This window comes from Mesoplodon mirus, assembly GCF_964341445.2.
Source record: "Mesoplodon mirus genome assembly, chromosome: 20".
NCBI classification, from domain to species: Eukaryota; Metazoa; Chordata; class Mammalia; order Artiodactyla; family Ziphiidae; genus Mesoplodon; species Mesoplodon mirus.
In genome coordinates, this window is record NC_138996.1 from 24,044,185 (window position 1) to 24,058,989 (window position 14,805).

General features: G+C 44.5%; 1 protein-coding gene across 1 annotated transcript in view; it reads left to right on the forward strand.

The window, feature by feature from the left end:
• Nucleotides 1–501: 501 nt before the first annotated feature.
• The window catches only part of PDGFRL (platelet derived growth factor receptor like), a 47,543-nt gene continuing 33,239 nt past the window's right edge, over nucleotides 502–14,805 (forward strand). The window contains exons 1-2 of the mRNA XM_082608679.1: nucleotides 502–1,057; nucleotides 10,064–10,361. Coding sequence (XP_082464805.1) covers nucleotides 1,003–1,057; nucleotides 10,064–10,361 — 353 coding nt within the window. The 5' untranslated portion in view covers nucleotides 502–1,002. The remainder of the gene's footprint in view (nucleotides 1,058–10,063; nucleotides 10,362–14,805) is intronic.

The window sequence follows — 14,805 nt, forward strand, 5'->3', positions numbered from 1 at the left end:
GGGGCGGGGAGGGAGGGAGGATGGCAAAGTGCGGCGGCCTTGACGCAGAGCCGGCAGGGAGAGCCCGCAGCACGTGGGGGCGTGTGGAGTGAGGGACAGGAGGTGGAGACGGAACCCCAGGCCCCAGCACAAAAGGGAACGCCAAGGTGTCAATTTATCGGCGTCCGGAGGGGCCCCTGAGGCTCTTGTTTGGATCTGTTTTCTGGCACAGTCCCTCCTGAACGCTTAAATTGAGTCGTATGTAGGGCAATGGGACTTCGGAATAAAAGAGGAAGGAGACATGTCTCCAAAACCTCCGCCAGGCACCGGGGAAGGAGCTGGCCTGCCGTGGGCCCCTCTGAAGGCAGAGCAGCGTCCCCACTGAAGCCCCAGGGCTCTCACGTCTCAGCTGCAAAACAGACGCCGTGTCCAGCTGGTACAGGGCTCGGTGCAGAGCCGGGACAACCGAGGGCAGTGGTCTTGTTAGTGAGAGCCAGTGAGAGACCTGCTGGGAATGCAGAGAAATACTTAGGGGGCGCTTTTTACAGAGCATTATGGCTGCACTTGAGCTGGTGGGGAGAGCGCTGGTGACATTTTGGACAGCTACGGTTAAATGTGACCCGCTCAGTACCTGCAGGATTGCGCGGGGCCTGCTTGAAGTTGGTAAATTTCGTGAAACGCCGAGCGTTGGGGGAACTCGATGAGTGGCTGCTGTAATTGACATTTCACCCTCAGCCCTCGCCTTCGGCGCCGGGAAAAAGCGCAGAGCTTCACGGCTCCGCCAGGGGGCAGGAGAGGTTACATTACACAGAGAATTTAAAAAAAAAAAAAAAAAGAAAGAAAATCCCCAAACTTTCCCCCCAGATCTGTTCCTCTTCATGAAACCGAATCCTCCAGCTGCGGCGTCCCAGGCGCCCGCCCCTCGCCCGCCGCCTCCCCTGGCGCCCCTGCCCTCGCCCTGCGCTTTCCGCGCGCCTCGGACCTGCCGTCCCCCGCACCTCTGCCCCACCCCTCGCCCTGAAGATGAAGGTCTGGCTGCTGCTGGGTCTTCTGCTGGCGCATGAAGCGCTGGAGGACGGTGAGTTACTCTGCGTGGGGGGCTACCCGGCTTGTGCCCTGACTTGATCCCGGACTGCCCCCCTCCCCACCCCACCAGCCCTCGTCGTCCTCCAGGTCTTCTTCTAACTTTAGACCTTCCGAGGCCCAGCCCTGGAGCCTCTCCCTACTCCGTGCACCTGCCCCCCCCCCTCAGGAGGGTCTCCTTATCTCCCTCTCTCCACCTCCCCTCGGAGCCCCTGGGACGGTGGCAGCTGCTCTGACCCTTAGGATCCCCACCAGAAGCGCTCCTGCGCTCCTGGAAAGCTCTCGGCAGCCGGCAAATGGAACAACCCCAGGCAGCCCCTGGTCCAGCCCCCAGTGTCAACGTGTCTGTCTGGGAGCGGCGGATCGTTTCCACCTCCGCGCGGCGTTCGCCCCGGGTCTCTGCTCGTGAGGGCGGGTGCCACCTAAACTGAGCTTTTTGCAAAATTCGAAGAGTCCTCCTCCCCCACCTGCAGTCCTAGATTCCTTTCATAAACCAGCGTGGGCTTGAATCCTGCGAGATGTGCCTAAGTCTTAGACCAGATATTTCTGGGTATCAGACCTCCAAACGACTCAAAAACCCACAGCTGTTACACTTCTTATCTTATTGGAGGAGAGAAGATGAAGGACATGGTTTTATGTGAACCATATGGGGGCCCTTGTGCCGCTGAACTTTTTTGAATGTGTGCCTGTCCTGGGCCCACCCTGTTGTGTAGACTCACAACCACAGGGCCAGACTTTATTGTGTGTGTGTGTGTTTCTACGTCTACTATCTATATTTCTGTTGGCATTTAATTGGTTGGCTCCATTATTTTTCGATTGGTGTTATTCATGCAGTATATTTTGTATCTGTTACATCCTGGTATCCTGAAATCTCCCTTGGAATTCTGCTCTGCAGTCACTATTTTTGCTGGTTTTGGTTGAAAAGCAGCTTTTGCTGTTATGCAACCTCCCGCTGGGGCCAGCTCACCCTGGCTCACATCTTTTATCCACTACTCAGTCCTGACCAGTTCCTTTCTTTCCCATGAAACTAGAAGCATTGGCCAGAAAAAGACCACATTCTGGTTTGCAAAGTCCAAAATGGTTGTGGGACTTGAAGGTGAATGTGAGGCTCCTTAAGCCTAGAGCCTTGCTGGATAAAGTGTAGGCAGTGCTTATCCTGGGGAGGGGTGGGGAGGAACAGGTCCTCTTTGCCTAGAGAGCAGTTGGCGTGAGTTCACGGTGTAAAATACAATATTAAATTGCTCCTGGCAGGTCCTCGTATGTGATCGCTGAAGTGATAGAAATGTAGTATTTGGTATCACTTTTTGAATAGAGCAAGAGACGGTCAGACAAAATAATTTCAAGTGGCCCATTCTCTTGGTTACACAGTTCACCCAAGATGCCTGCCGCAGGGGCTCAGGAGGCAGCCTCAGCCTCTGCCTCCTGAATCTCTCCCAGCTAATGTGTGCCCAGACCATGATTACAAACAGCTGCCTGAATCAATTAGCATCTGTTTGTCAAATGTAATTTATACAAACAGTATAGATTTATGAGACAGAGAAAGTTGAACACAGACTGAATATTTTATAAGAAATAACTGATAAATTTTAGATGTGATAATAGCACTATGGCTTTATTTTTAAAAGTAAAATATAGAGTATAAACTATTTGTGAATAAAATATTGAACACATAATTAGAAAAGTAAATCTTCAGTAAAGTATATAAGTTTTTCTAAACCTATTAAGAATGTTTTCTCGGGTTTGAGTTATCACGTGGCTGGCTGGGACCAGGAACTGAGAGTGACTTAGTTGGGGTGCCCTTCCAGTGCCAGCCCCTGATAACAAGTCAGAATATGGTGCATTCCTGGTCATCCCGAAGCACAAACACCAGACACAGGCCCATGACTCAACTTCTCCCACTGCCTTTCACTCTTTCTGCTCACTCCTAGGAGAGGCTTTCTAATAGTAAAAGAATTCCCTGTAAGCATATGCTGGGTGTACATCTGCTCTAACCCAGCAAAGTTTGCCTGGCTTCATTCTAAAATGCTTTAAATTTTTAGAAGTAATGTTATTTCTTCTCATGAAGAGTGGGAGTTGGAAGGGCATGCCACTCTTGTGGCATGAAAGTGAGGCATGAAAACAGTTAATAAAAGGCCCAAGATGCCACTTAGAGCCAGACGTGGCTCACGGCACCTGATTTTCAGCATTTTTATGGAATACATGCCACTGTGTTTGTTGATACGGTGCTGCTATTTTTACATAAAAGAGTACAACATCACAGGTCCTTACCAGCTTTTGTTATCTACATATTTTTACCCAGTGTTGGGAGCAAATGACGAAGTATAAATATTGATTTGTTACTGCTGTTTTGTCAATCTCACGCCAGACCCTTGATCAATACTAATTTGATCTTCAGTCTAACGTGGGCTTATTTTCGGTCCTGTGAAGGTTCCCTTTCTGGGGAAACTAAAGAGATTCATTATGATGGGAGGGCAAAACAGCCTGATCTCTAAGAAGGTAAGGGGAGTGACACTGAAACTGAGTCCTAACCAGGACTCGGTATCATTATTGTGACTCAATTTATTCCTTGGAAAAAGGATAAAAATTAGTTCAGAAAACCTTATAATGAAAAAATTGTAAAAACTCTCATTGTTCACAAGTGCAAATAATGTTTTGAAGCATTTAGGATCTTGGTCTGTGTGTTTGACATACAAAATCATCTCTGATTCTTAGAGCTGAAAAAGAGAAAAGTTTAGGGGCAACAGAGAGACCGGGCAGTGTGCCAGCCAGAGCAGTGAGAGAAGTTCTGAGGATTGATGGCTGCCCCCGTACAAGGTTGTAAAGCCCTGCCCTTGCGGTGCTCGTAGTCTAATGGAGAGGGCAGGTAACAAACAAGTAAAGATAACATTTCAGGAACTGATAAGCGGTGTGAAAAATCAATAATCAGGATGTATTAGTTTCCTAGACCTGCTGTAACCAAGCACAAACTAAGATACTACAGGTTCTTAGTTCTCACACAGTTCTGGCGGATAGAAGTCAAATCAAGGTGTCAGCAGGGCCATGCTGCTGCTGAGACCCTGGGCCGAATCCTTCCTTGCCTCTTTCTAGCTTTGGCTGGCGGCCGGCGATTCTCAGTGTTCCTTGGTTTACAGCTGTATCTCCTCAATCTCTGCCTCTGTTGTCACTTGGCCATCTTCTCCCTCTGTGTGTGTCTTCATCTGGCATTTTCCTCTGTGTGTGGGTCTCTGTATAAGGACACCAGCTTATTGGATTAGAGCCCATCCTAATGACCTCATCTTATTTTAAAATTTTTATTGGAGTATAGTGTTTCTACTGCACAGCAGAGTGAATCAGCTATACATGGACATATATCCCCCCTTTTTTGGATTTTCTTCCCATTTACGTCACCACAGAACATTGAGTAGAGTTCCCTGTGCTATACAGTAGGTTCTCGTTAGTTATCTATTTTATACATAGTATCAATAGTGTATATATGTCAATCCCAATCTCCCAATTCATCCCACCCCCCTTTCCCCCTTGGTATCCATACCTAATGACCTCATCTGAACTTGATTATGTCTACAAAGATCCTATTTCCAGATAGGTTACATTCACCAGTTGCAGGGGTTAGGACTTCAATGTATCTTTTTGGAGACACAGCTGAACCTATAAGATAGGATAAGAGCATGGAGAGGGCTGCCGAGGGCAGTGTGCGTGGGGTTTGGATAAGAGGGTCAGAGGCCAGCTGAGAGGGAGGAAGCAGGTGCTGCTTGTCTGAAAGAAGAGCCACGAAGCCAAGGGCATGAGCCTCAAGGTGTCCTGGTGGTCACTGTGGCTGAAGGAGCGTGAGAACTGAGACGGGAGTTGGCAATGCCCTGTCGGGTGTGGGAAGACTTAGGCTTTATTCTAAATTAGATGAAAGTCACTGGAGGGTCTGCAGCGGAGAAGTGCCCATGGTCTAACTTATATTTTCAAAGGTAGGCGTGCTTAGGTAGAAGCCAGGAGCCTGCATAGGGGGCTCTTTCCATAGTCTAGGGGAGGATTGTGGTTGCAGTGGGTGTAGGGGGTAGAGCCTGGGTTCGGGGTCTATTTTGAGGGCGAAGCCAAGAGGGTTTGCTGCTGGATTGGATGTGGCTTTGGAAAGAAAGAAGAGAATCCTGTGCGACTCAGAGGTTTATGTTCTGAGCAACTGGGTGAATAGAGTTGCCATTTGCCGATAAAGGGACACCGGGGAAGGAGCTGATTTGAAAGGGCATCTAGAGTTCAGTGTGGACACGTCCAGTTTGAGATGCCCACTAGCCTTCCAAGTGGCAGTGCTGAGTAAGCGACAGAATATTCAGATCTGGATTAGAGGCAAAGTGAGGACAGGAACAAGGCAGCTCTCAGCATATAAATGCTGTTAGTGCCAAGGGGACTGGTGAGGCCACTTAGAGACTGAGGAGTTGCAAGGATTCAGCCCTTTGGACTCAGGCAGGAAAGGAAGATGAGGAAGGCTGCCAAACGGACCTAGAGCCAAGACAGTGCCATGTCCTGGAAGCCAAGCGAATAAAGTGTTTCAAGAGAGAGTGGTCATTTTGCAGTATATATAAATATGGGATCGTTATGTTGTTCACCTGAAACTAATATGTTAGTTGAGCTATATGGGATCGTTATGTTGTTCACCTGAAACTAATATGTTAGTTGAGCTGTCAATTACATCTCAAAAAAAAAAGTGTGATGAGCTGTGTTCTGATGGATGCTTAAAAAAAAAAAAAAGTATCAATCTAAGGTCTTTATCCTGAAATAGAAGTATCTAATCTTAGAAGTTGCTCTCATAAGAAAATGATACTTTAAGCAATGATATTGAGGGTATTTTGGAGTGGGGTTCCAGCGGGGGTAGGGAAAAGAGGCTCTCATCCTGCTACGTTTTTACCTCCCTACTGTCTGCTTTCTCAACTTCTCATATTTGTTCTTGGAAAAGTATATGTGTTCCTATGGGGTGTTTCATGAGGAATGGAAAAACGAGAGTGGGGTGTCCCAGTCTATACAACTGCTTAGGGGAAGCCCTGAGCTACCCAGCACATTTATAGTGCGGATATTTAGATGCTGCTCTCAGGTCAGATCTTTCCGCTTAACTGCCCATGGAGAGAAAAAAGCGAACAGCTTCAGGTCTTTGATGTGAATGCCTGTGTTTCCAGGGAATCCTCATCTAAGCAGCTGTCAGTGATTCTTCTAATGAATTTATTTTCTCCTCCCACACAGTCTGATAGAATTAGAGAGGTTAATAGTCAGGTCAGCTTTATTGAATAAGCTTTGATTGCAATCAATCCTCAGCTGATGCTGAAGAATTACAGCCCTTTGCCCTAGGTACTTCTGGTTGTGAAGCATTTACCCATTCATTTTGGAGATGTTTTTTGACCCGCATCTCTTCACTTGGGGATTGTAATGTATGCCTTGGAAAAGCATCTCCAGCCCTTCCAGGAAGGTTGTGCCCTCGTCCCAGGCATCAAGTTCTGTTTGACTTGGAACTCCTTGTCAAAGCCTGTGACCTACCAAACAAAGAAACCACTTAGATAATGGTGCTGTGCCTGAGATTCATGCAGATAAAGTGAAAATGCTGATCTTGAGTGAATTGAAAGCAACAAGACGAACCAGAAGAGACTATAGATCTGGTTTTTCACTGCCGCCTTAGTAACCTTGGGTGAGCTACTTGGCATCTGTGGTCTCAATTTTTCACCTGTAAATTAGGAAAAATAATGAGCTGCTTTACCTCCATCACAAGTTTATCATGGAGATCACCCTGAGACATTACGAGACAACCACAAAACAAGCAGCACCTCGCTCACGCTTACTTACTGTGGGTCAGACACTGGTCTCAGCGTTTTAAACATATTAACTCGTTTAATCCCCACAGCAATCCATGAGATAGTCATTATTACCATATAATTCTCAATCTACAGATGAGGAAAGTAAGAGGGAGGGTAACTTCCCAAGGTCACACAGTAAGTCAACAATGACTTCAGGACCTAAAGTCTGTAATGACATTTAATGGTGTGTGAATTTTGTCATTTATTTCTCTAAAATATACTGTGCCATAATCTCAAAAATGCAATGGTAATGGACTTTCACTTTTGTATATCTACATTGTAAATTCTTATACTTTTTTAGGCCTTTGGAAAATAACTAATTTACTTAGTTAGCCTGAAGAGTCATTCTTTGAAAAAGATAGACATGGGATTTGGGAGTCGCTCAGTCCTAGGACTTGTCCGTGGGACCACTGGTCCGGCTCTTTGGACTGTGTGTCGTCACTGTCAAACCATGGACCAGTTCCACGGTCAAGCAGCTGGACTGACTGATGGGCCTATTTGGTCAAAAGGTCAAATGATTTTTCAGGGATGAGAACACCTGTTTGAAGGCATAATATCCATAACTAGTTAATCGAATATTGCTGGGTAGCATCAGCACACGGGATCTGAGAGCTTAGAATCAGGGAAACTGCATGGGCTGCCTAAATTCCCTAGGATTTACAGACAGTTGTTGTCATTTCCAATAGCTTGAATTCCTGTTCATGAGGAAGAAAAAACACCAAATTTAGACATCAATCCAGAGGTCCATGACTCTCACAGGCATAGTTTGACCGAAATGCTTGCAGGGCACAGATGACTCAGACAGCATCATGGTAGGCTTTTAATTTCTGCCTTAAGAAAAAGACAGTGACTTTTACCTATTGTAACAGTGAGGCTTATGCTTCACAATTGGTGTTGCTGGATTAGAATATTTCTGTGGGTCTAATATGTTCCCAACGATTGCAGTGCTTTTCCTTCTGGGAGGTTGCAGAAATGTGTGCATGGGCACCCCGCCCACCCCCATCTGTCATTAGGACCCTGGGCATAAATAAACCAAATGTGCAGGGTCTGGGGAAGTCTTGACAAACGGCAGGTATTGGGACTCGCCTTGGAGACTAGGGCTCAAGGGCACAGTCCTGCTCCCTGGAAGGACTGAGAAAGCTCAGCAGGGCCCATGACCCAGAGGAACCAGAGTAGAGGAAGGATGGGAGATAAGAAGAGACTCAGACCCAGGGAAAGGAGAGGTCACAGATGGACCTGGAGTCATGGAAAGGCTCGCGGGGCTCAGGCGCGACGCAGCCACACCCAAAGGAAGGCCGCGTGCCAAGGACTTGCTGTTGATACTGAGCTCACAGTGGGGTTGGTTCCAGAGTCTGGGCAGGGCTGAACCAAGAGTGGAGGCCAAATGGCTCCTGTTTCAAAGGGCAACACTCAAAAGAAGCCAAGTTCATCATTACACAGTTGAGTCCACGTCAGCTGAGTTTTGGGTACAAATCATCAGACGGTGGCTCCATGAAACGCTCACCAACTGCACACACACCATGTGAACAGCCCAGATCAAGACAGAGCGGTCCTGGCAGCCCCTCTCCTGTCCCCTCCTGGTCATCCCCAGCCCTCGTAGGAAAACCACTGCCTGCCTCCTCACCTCAGAGAGTCAGACCTGAAGTTTCTAAAAAATCAAGTTTCTAACATTTATAAACCAGGAAACCTGCATTTCTGCCATCCTGTGAGAAATCAGATCCTGTAACCCTGGACACTCTCCCTCCAGGCAGCTGTCCCTTTGGGAGGGCGTGGCCTCTCCAGGCCCACCTGGCTCACCTCAATTTGTCACCAGTCTGGTCTGCTGGTGTGAGAGCTTGCAACACTTGCCTTTTTCTGTCTCTTGATCCCAATTTCAGTGTCTCTGTACTCTTGACCACCCGAGCCCTTTATACACCAAGGTAACATTAGATAAATAAATACGAACATCAAAGAGGGAAAAATTTTTTCTCCTGATTTATCACATTTCCCCATTTTATACAAATGCCCTGTAATTCCCTCAACTGGTCAAGATTTGTGTAGTTATCTATTCAAAATATCTACAGGCTGTTGATCCTCGTGTAGTGAAATGGGGGTGAGGAGACCTGAGTTTTACTTTCACATCCTGTCACTAGCCAGCTTTGTGCAGTCTAACTTTTAAGGCCTCCTTTATTATTTTCTAAAATGTATAACATGAGGACCTTAAATGATCTCTCAGGATCTTGTAAGTTTGGACGTTTTATAATTCTGTGGGCTTATAGCAAGGTCACTTTGGAGCTGATGCAGACAGTGGAGCAAGTGAATTGCCAAGTCTCCTCCTCTTTGCTGGGTGGACACAGCATACGGCCATGCGGGCTGGGTGGACAGCTGAGATTTCTGGAAGCCAGAGGTATTCCAAGGGCAGGGCAGCATTGTCTGTAGAGAAGGGAAAAACAGCAGTAAGAAAATGGACTTAAAGGTCATCAGTTCTTACCACCATTTGCCAGCAATTCTCAACGATGTTGGTGATAAAATACTCCTCCCCCCAATGTATTTTGTTGGCTAAATTCTAAACCTTTGCTAAAGTTACCACTGAGTTTTAATAATGTGTATGTATGCTTTAAATGAACACAGGGTTAGTACTTATTTCTTACTAAGCCATGGATGTTGTCCACCCTGACACACACAGGCGCCACAGTACGTACTCATTTGGGAGAAAGTTTGTGATGGTTTGAAATCTTCTGAGTGTGCTTGCAGGGTAGTCTGTCTCCACTCCCTGGAGACTACATATTCCTGGGTTTAAACAATTGGTTCAAAATAAACAACGACAGCACTGAGATGGCAAGGACCAGAAACAGACCTTGAGAGGCTTCAGGTCCACCATTCTGGGTACCACCTTAGAGCTGGTGAGACTGAGTGTGAACCACAAGAAAAAGTTGTTTTGTTTGGGAAGTGTGAATGTCAGTTCATACGTGCAATATTTTGCTGAGTTTGAACAAAATCTTGGAAGCTGAAATTGATTCCCTTTCAGTTACTAATTGGTTTAAAGCTAAAGAATGAACCAAGAAAATAATGATTATTCCTGAAAGTAACTTTGACATAGGAGGAGAGGGATATGAAAAACGATCTGTTTCAGGGGTTGAAGACTCTGGGTATGTTAACCACCAAAGTCTGTTGTTCTCTCCTCATGTTTGTACCAGTTACTGGTCAACATCCTCCCAAGAACAAGCATCCAAAGGAGCCCGGAGAGAACAGAATCAAGCCTACCAACAAAAAGGTGAAACCCAAAATTCCTAAAATAAAGGACAGAGACTCCGCTGATTCAACACCAAAGACAAAGTCTATAATGATGCAAATGATAAATAAAGGTCGCTTTCAGAAACCCGCTGCAACCCTGAGTCTGATGGCAGGGCAAACTCTAGAGCTTCGATGTAAAGGGAATAAAATCAGATGGAGCTATCCTGCCTACCTTGACACCTTTAAGGACACCCGCCTCAGGTAAGCCTTTTCTTTTACTTGTATTGGGTCAAGGATTTGGTTTCATACCCTTGCTTAATATCACATTGTGTCTGACATCTACCATTTTACTTTAGCAGATTATAAAAATGGAAGCTCATTGAGCAAAAGCCATTGGTTTTATTGCTTCACCCAGTTAAAAAAAATTATTGCAAATCCTACCAACATTGTTTAAACAGTGAACTGTTAAAGGGAGCTGTATGACAGATAATTAAAACTGTGATGTATAGAGGTAGAGATTTAAGAATTCATACTGTAAAAAATAATGGACTCAATGCTTTGTCATTTTTTAAGTAATTGTAATGAAAACTGACTAATGGGAGATTCCTATGAGCAACTTGACCAGAGGTGAATTGCTTTTGACCTTTTCAACTTCTTCTGATTTATTTTTACTTTTCCAAGTATATGGCTTTTATATTCAGAGGCATCCGTTGGTAAGGACGCTAAAGATTTCTCATGTTTGAATGAGTACCTTCAGGAAAAGTGGTTAAGATGATGATTATGAAAACTGTGCAAGGCAAGAATGCAGAGCATGTTTTAGAGGGTGCCAGAAAGGGCCTATGGCGTTAGGGGGTGTTTTCCTGCGTATCTTTGGGGAAGCCCCCTAAACTCCCTCCCTCCCTCAGTTTCGTCTGGCAAAGAATGAAGGGGATTGGTCTATGTGCTTCCTAAGTTTCTTTCTAGACCTTTCTTCATATGAAAGGTCAGGATATTCTTCATATGATTCAGGATAGAGAAACAGAGGAGATCGTCTGTTTGGGATGATTGGAATGGGGAGAAGAAAGAATGTGGATCTCAGGCATCCATCCCAAATGCTGCATGTTCAAAAGAGGTTCATATTTCCACACTCCACCTCCTTGGATCTTCATCTCCCTCAAGGACACCACCATCCACTCAGCTGCTCAGCCTGAAAACCGGGGAGCATCCTTGCCTTCTTCCTCTCTCCTTCACTCCCCACATCCAATCAGTCACCAAGTTCAGTCACTTCAATTTCCCTTCCTTCCTTCCATTTTTATTGAAGTAGAGTTGATGTTCAATGTTGTGCCAGTCTCTGCTGTACAGCAAATTGACTCAGTTATACACATAGAGACATTCTTTTTAAAAATTCTTTTCCATTATGGTTTATCCCAAGAGATTGGATATAGTTTCCCGTGCTCTACAGTAGGACCTTGTTGTTTATCCATTCTAAACGTAATAGTTTGCGCCTACCAACCCCAAACTCCCAGTCCATCCCTCTCTCTCCCCCCTCCCTGTTGGCAACCCTAAGTCTGATCTCTATGTCTGTGAGTCTGTTTGTTTTGTAGGTAGGTTCATTTGTGCCATAGTTTAGATTCCACATATAAGTAATATCATATGGTATTTGTCTTTCTCTTTCTGACTTTTCACTTAGTATGATGATCTCTAGTTGCATCCATGTTGCTGCAAATGGCATTATTTCATTTTTTTATGGCTGAGTAGTATTCCATTGTATGTATGTACCACATCTTCTTTATCCAGTCATCTGTCGATGAGCATTGAGGTTGTTTCCATGTTTTGACTATTGTGAATAGTGCTGCTACCAACATAGGGGTGCGTGTATCTTTTTGAATTGTAGTTTTGTCCAGGTGCATGCCCTGGAGTGGGATTGCTGGATCATATGGTAATTCTATTTTTAGTTTTCTGGGGAACCTCCATAGTGGCTGTATCAATTTACATTCCCACCAACAGTGTAGGAGGGTTCCCTTTTCTCCACGCATCCTCCAACGTTTGTTATCTGTAGACTTTTTAATTAATGCCGTTCTGACCGGTGTGAGGTGATACCCCATTGTAGTTTTTTTTTTAAACATCTTTATTGGAGTATAATTGCTTTACAATGGTGTTGTTAGTTTCTGCTTTATAACAAAGTGAATCAGCTGTACATATACACATATCCCCATATCTCCTCCCTATCCCACCCCTCTAGGTGGTCACAAAGCACTGAGCTGATCTCCCTGTGCTATGTGTCTGCTTCCCACTAGCTATCTATTTTACATTTGGTAGTATATATAAGTTCATGCCCATTGTAGTTTTGATTTGCATTTCCCTGACAATTGGTGATGTTGAGCATCTTTTCATGTGCCTACTGGCCATCTGTATGTCTTCTTTGGAGAAATGTCTACTGTCTTCTGCCCATTTTTCAATTGGGTTGTTTGGTTTTTTTGCTGTTGAGTTGTGTGACCTGCTTGTATATTCTGGAGATTAAGCCCTTGTCAGTCACATAATTTGCAAAGATTTTCTCCCATTCCATAGGTTGGCTTTTCTTTTTTTTTTTTTTTATGATTTCCTTTGCTGTGCAAAAGCTTATAAGTTTGATTAGGTCCCATTTGTTTATTTTTCTTTTTATTTCTGTTACCTTGGGAGTCTGACCTAAGAGAACATTTGTACAATTTATATCAGAGAATGTTTTGCCTATGCTCTCTTCTAGGAGTTTTATGGTGTCATCTTATGTTTAAGTGTTTATGCCATTTTGAGTTTATTTTTCTGAATGGTGTGAAGGTGTGTTCTAACTTAATTGATATACATGCAGCTGTCCAACTTTCCCAGCACCACTTGCTGAAGAGACTATCTTTTTCCCATTTTATACTCTTGCCTCCTTTGCTGAAGATTAACTAACCATATGTGTGTGGGTTTTTTTCTGGGCTGTCTGTTCTTTTCCATTGATCTCTATGTCTGTTTTTGTACCAATACTACACTGTTTTGATTACTGTAGCTTTGTAGTATTGTCTGAAGTCTGGGAGACTTATGCCTCCTGCTTTGTTTTTTCCCTTAGGATTGTTTTGTCAATTCTGGATCTCTTATGGTTCCATATAAATGTTTGGATTATTCTAGTTCTGTGAAAAATGCATGGATAATTTGATGGGGATCACATTAAATCTGTAGATTGCTTTGGGTAGTATTGCTATTTTAACAATATCAATTCTTCCAATCCAAGAGAATGGGATATCTTTCCATTTCTTTGAATCCTCTTTAATTTCCTTTATTAATGTCTTATAGTTCTCAGTGTATAAGTCTTTCTCCTCCTTGGTCAGGTTTATTCCTAGGTATTTTATTTTTTTGTGTGTGTGATTTTAAAAGGTATTGTTTTTTTTACATTCCCTTTCTGATATTTCATAGTTAGTGTAAAGAAATGCAACCAGGGGCTTCCCTGGTGGTGCAGTGGTTGAGAGTCTGCCTGCCATTGCAGGGGACACGGGTTCAAGCCCTGGTCTGGGAAGATCCCACATGCCGCGGAGCAACTAGGCCCGTGAGCCACAACTACTGAGCCTGCGCGTCTGGAGCCTGTGCTCCACAACAAGAGAGGCCGCGATAGTGAGAGGCCTGTGCACCGCGATGAAGAGTGGTCCCCGCTTGCCACAACTAGGGGAAGCCCTCGCACAGAAACGAAGACCCAGCACAGCAAAAATAAATTAAAAAAAAAAAAAAAGAAATGCAACCAGTTTCCGAATGTTAATCTTGTATCCTGATACTTTGCTGAATTCATTTATTAGGTCTAGCAGTTTTTGTGTGGAGTCCTTAGGGTTTTCTGTGTATAGTATCATGTCATCTGCATATGGTGACAGTTTTACCTCTTCCCTTGCAAGTTGGATAGCTTTTATTTCTTTTTCTTGTCTGATTGCTGTGTTGAATAGAAGTGGTGAGAGTGGACATCCTTGTCTTGTTCCAGATTTTAGCAGGAAGGCTTGCAGCTTTTCACTATTGAGTATTATATTGGCTGTGGGTTTGTCATAAAGGGCTTTTATTATGTTGAGGTATCTTCCCTCTATATCCACTTTGGTGAGAGATTTTTTTTTTTTATTAAGAATAGATGTTGGGGCTTCCCTGGTGGCGCAGTGGTTGAGAGTCCACCTGCCGATGTAGGGGACACGGGTTCGTGCCCCGGTCCGGGAAGATCCCACATGCCGCGGAGTGGCTCGGCCCATGAGCCATGGCTGCTGAGCCTGCGCGTCCGGAGCCTGTGCTCCACAACGGGAGAAGCCACAACAGTGAGAGGCCCATGTACCGCAAAAAAAAAAAAAAAAAAAAAAAAGAATAGATGTTGAATTTTGTCAAATGGTTTTTCTTCATCTATTGAGACAATCATGTGGTTTTTGACTTTTCTTTTGTTAATATGGTGTATTACATCGATTGTGTATGTTGAACCATCCTTGTGAACTTGGGATGAACCCCACTTGGTTGTGATGTATGATCTTTTCTATGTGTTGTTGGATTTGATTTGCTAATATTTTGTTGAGAATTTTTGCATCTATATTCATCAAAGATATGGACCTGTAATTTTCTTTTTTGGTGGTATCTTTATCTGGTTTTGGTATCAGGGTGATGATGGCTTCATAAAATGTCTTTGGGAGTGTTCCATCCTCTTCAGTCTTTTGGAAGAGTTTGAGAAGAATTGGGATAAGTTATTTGTATT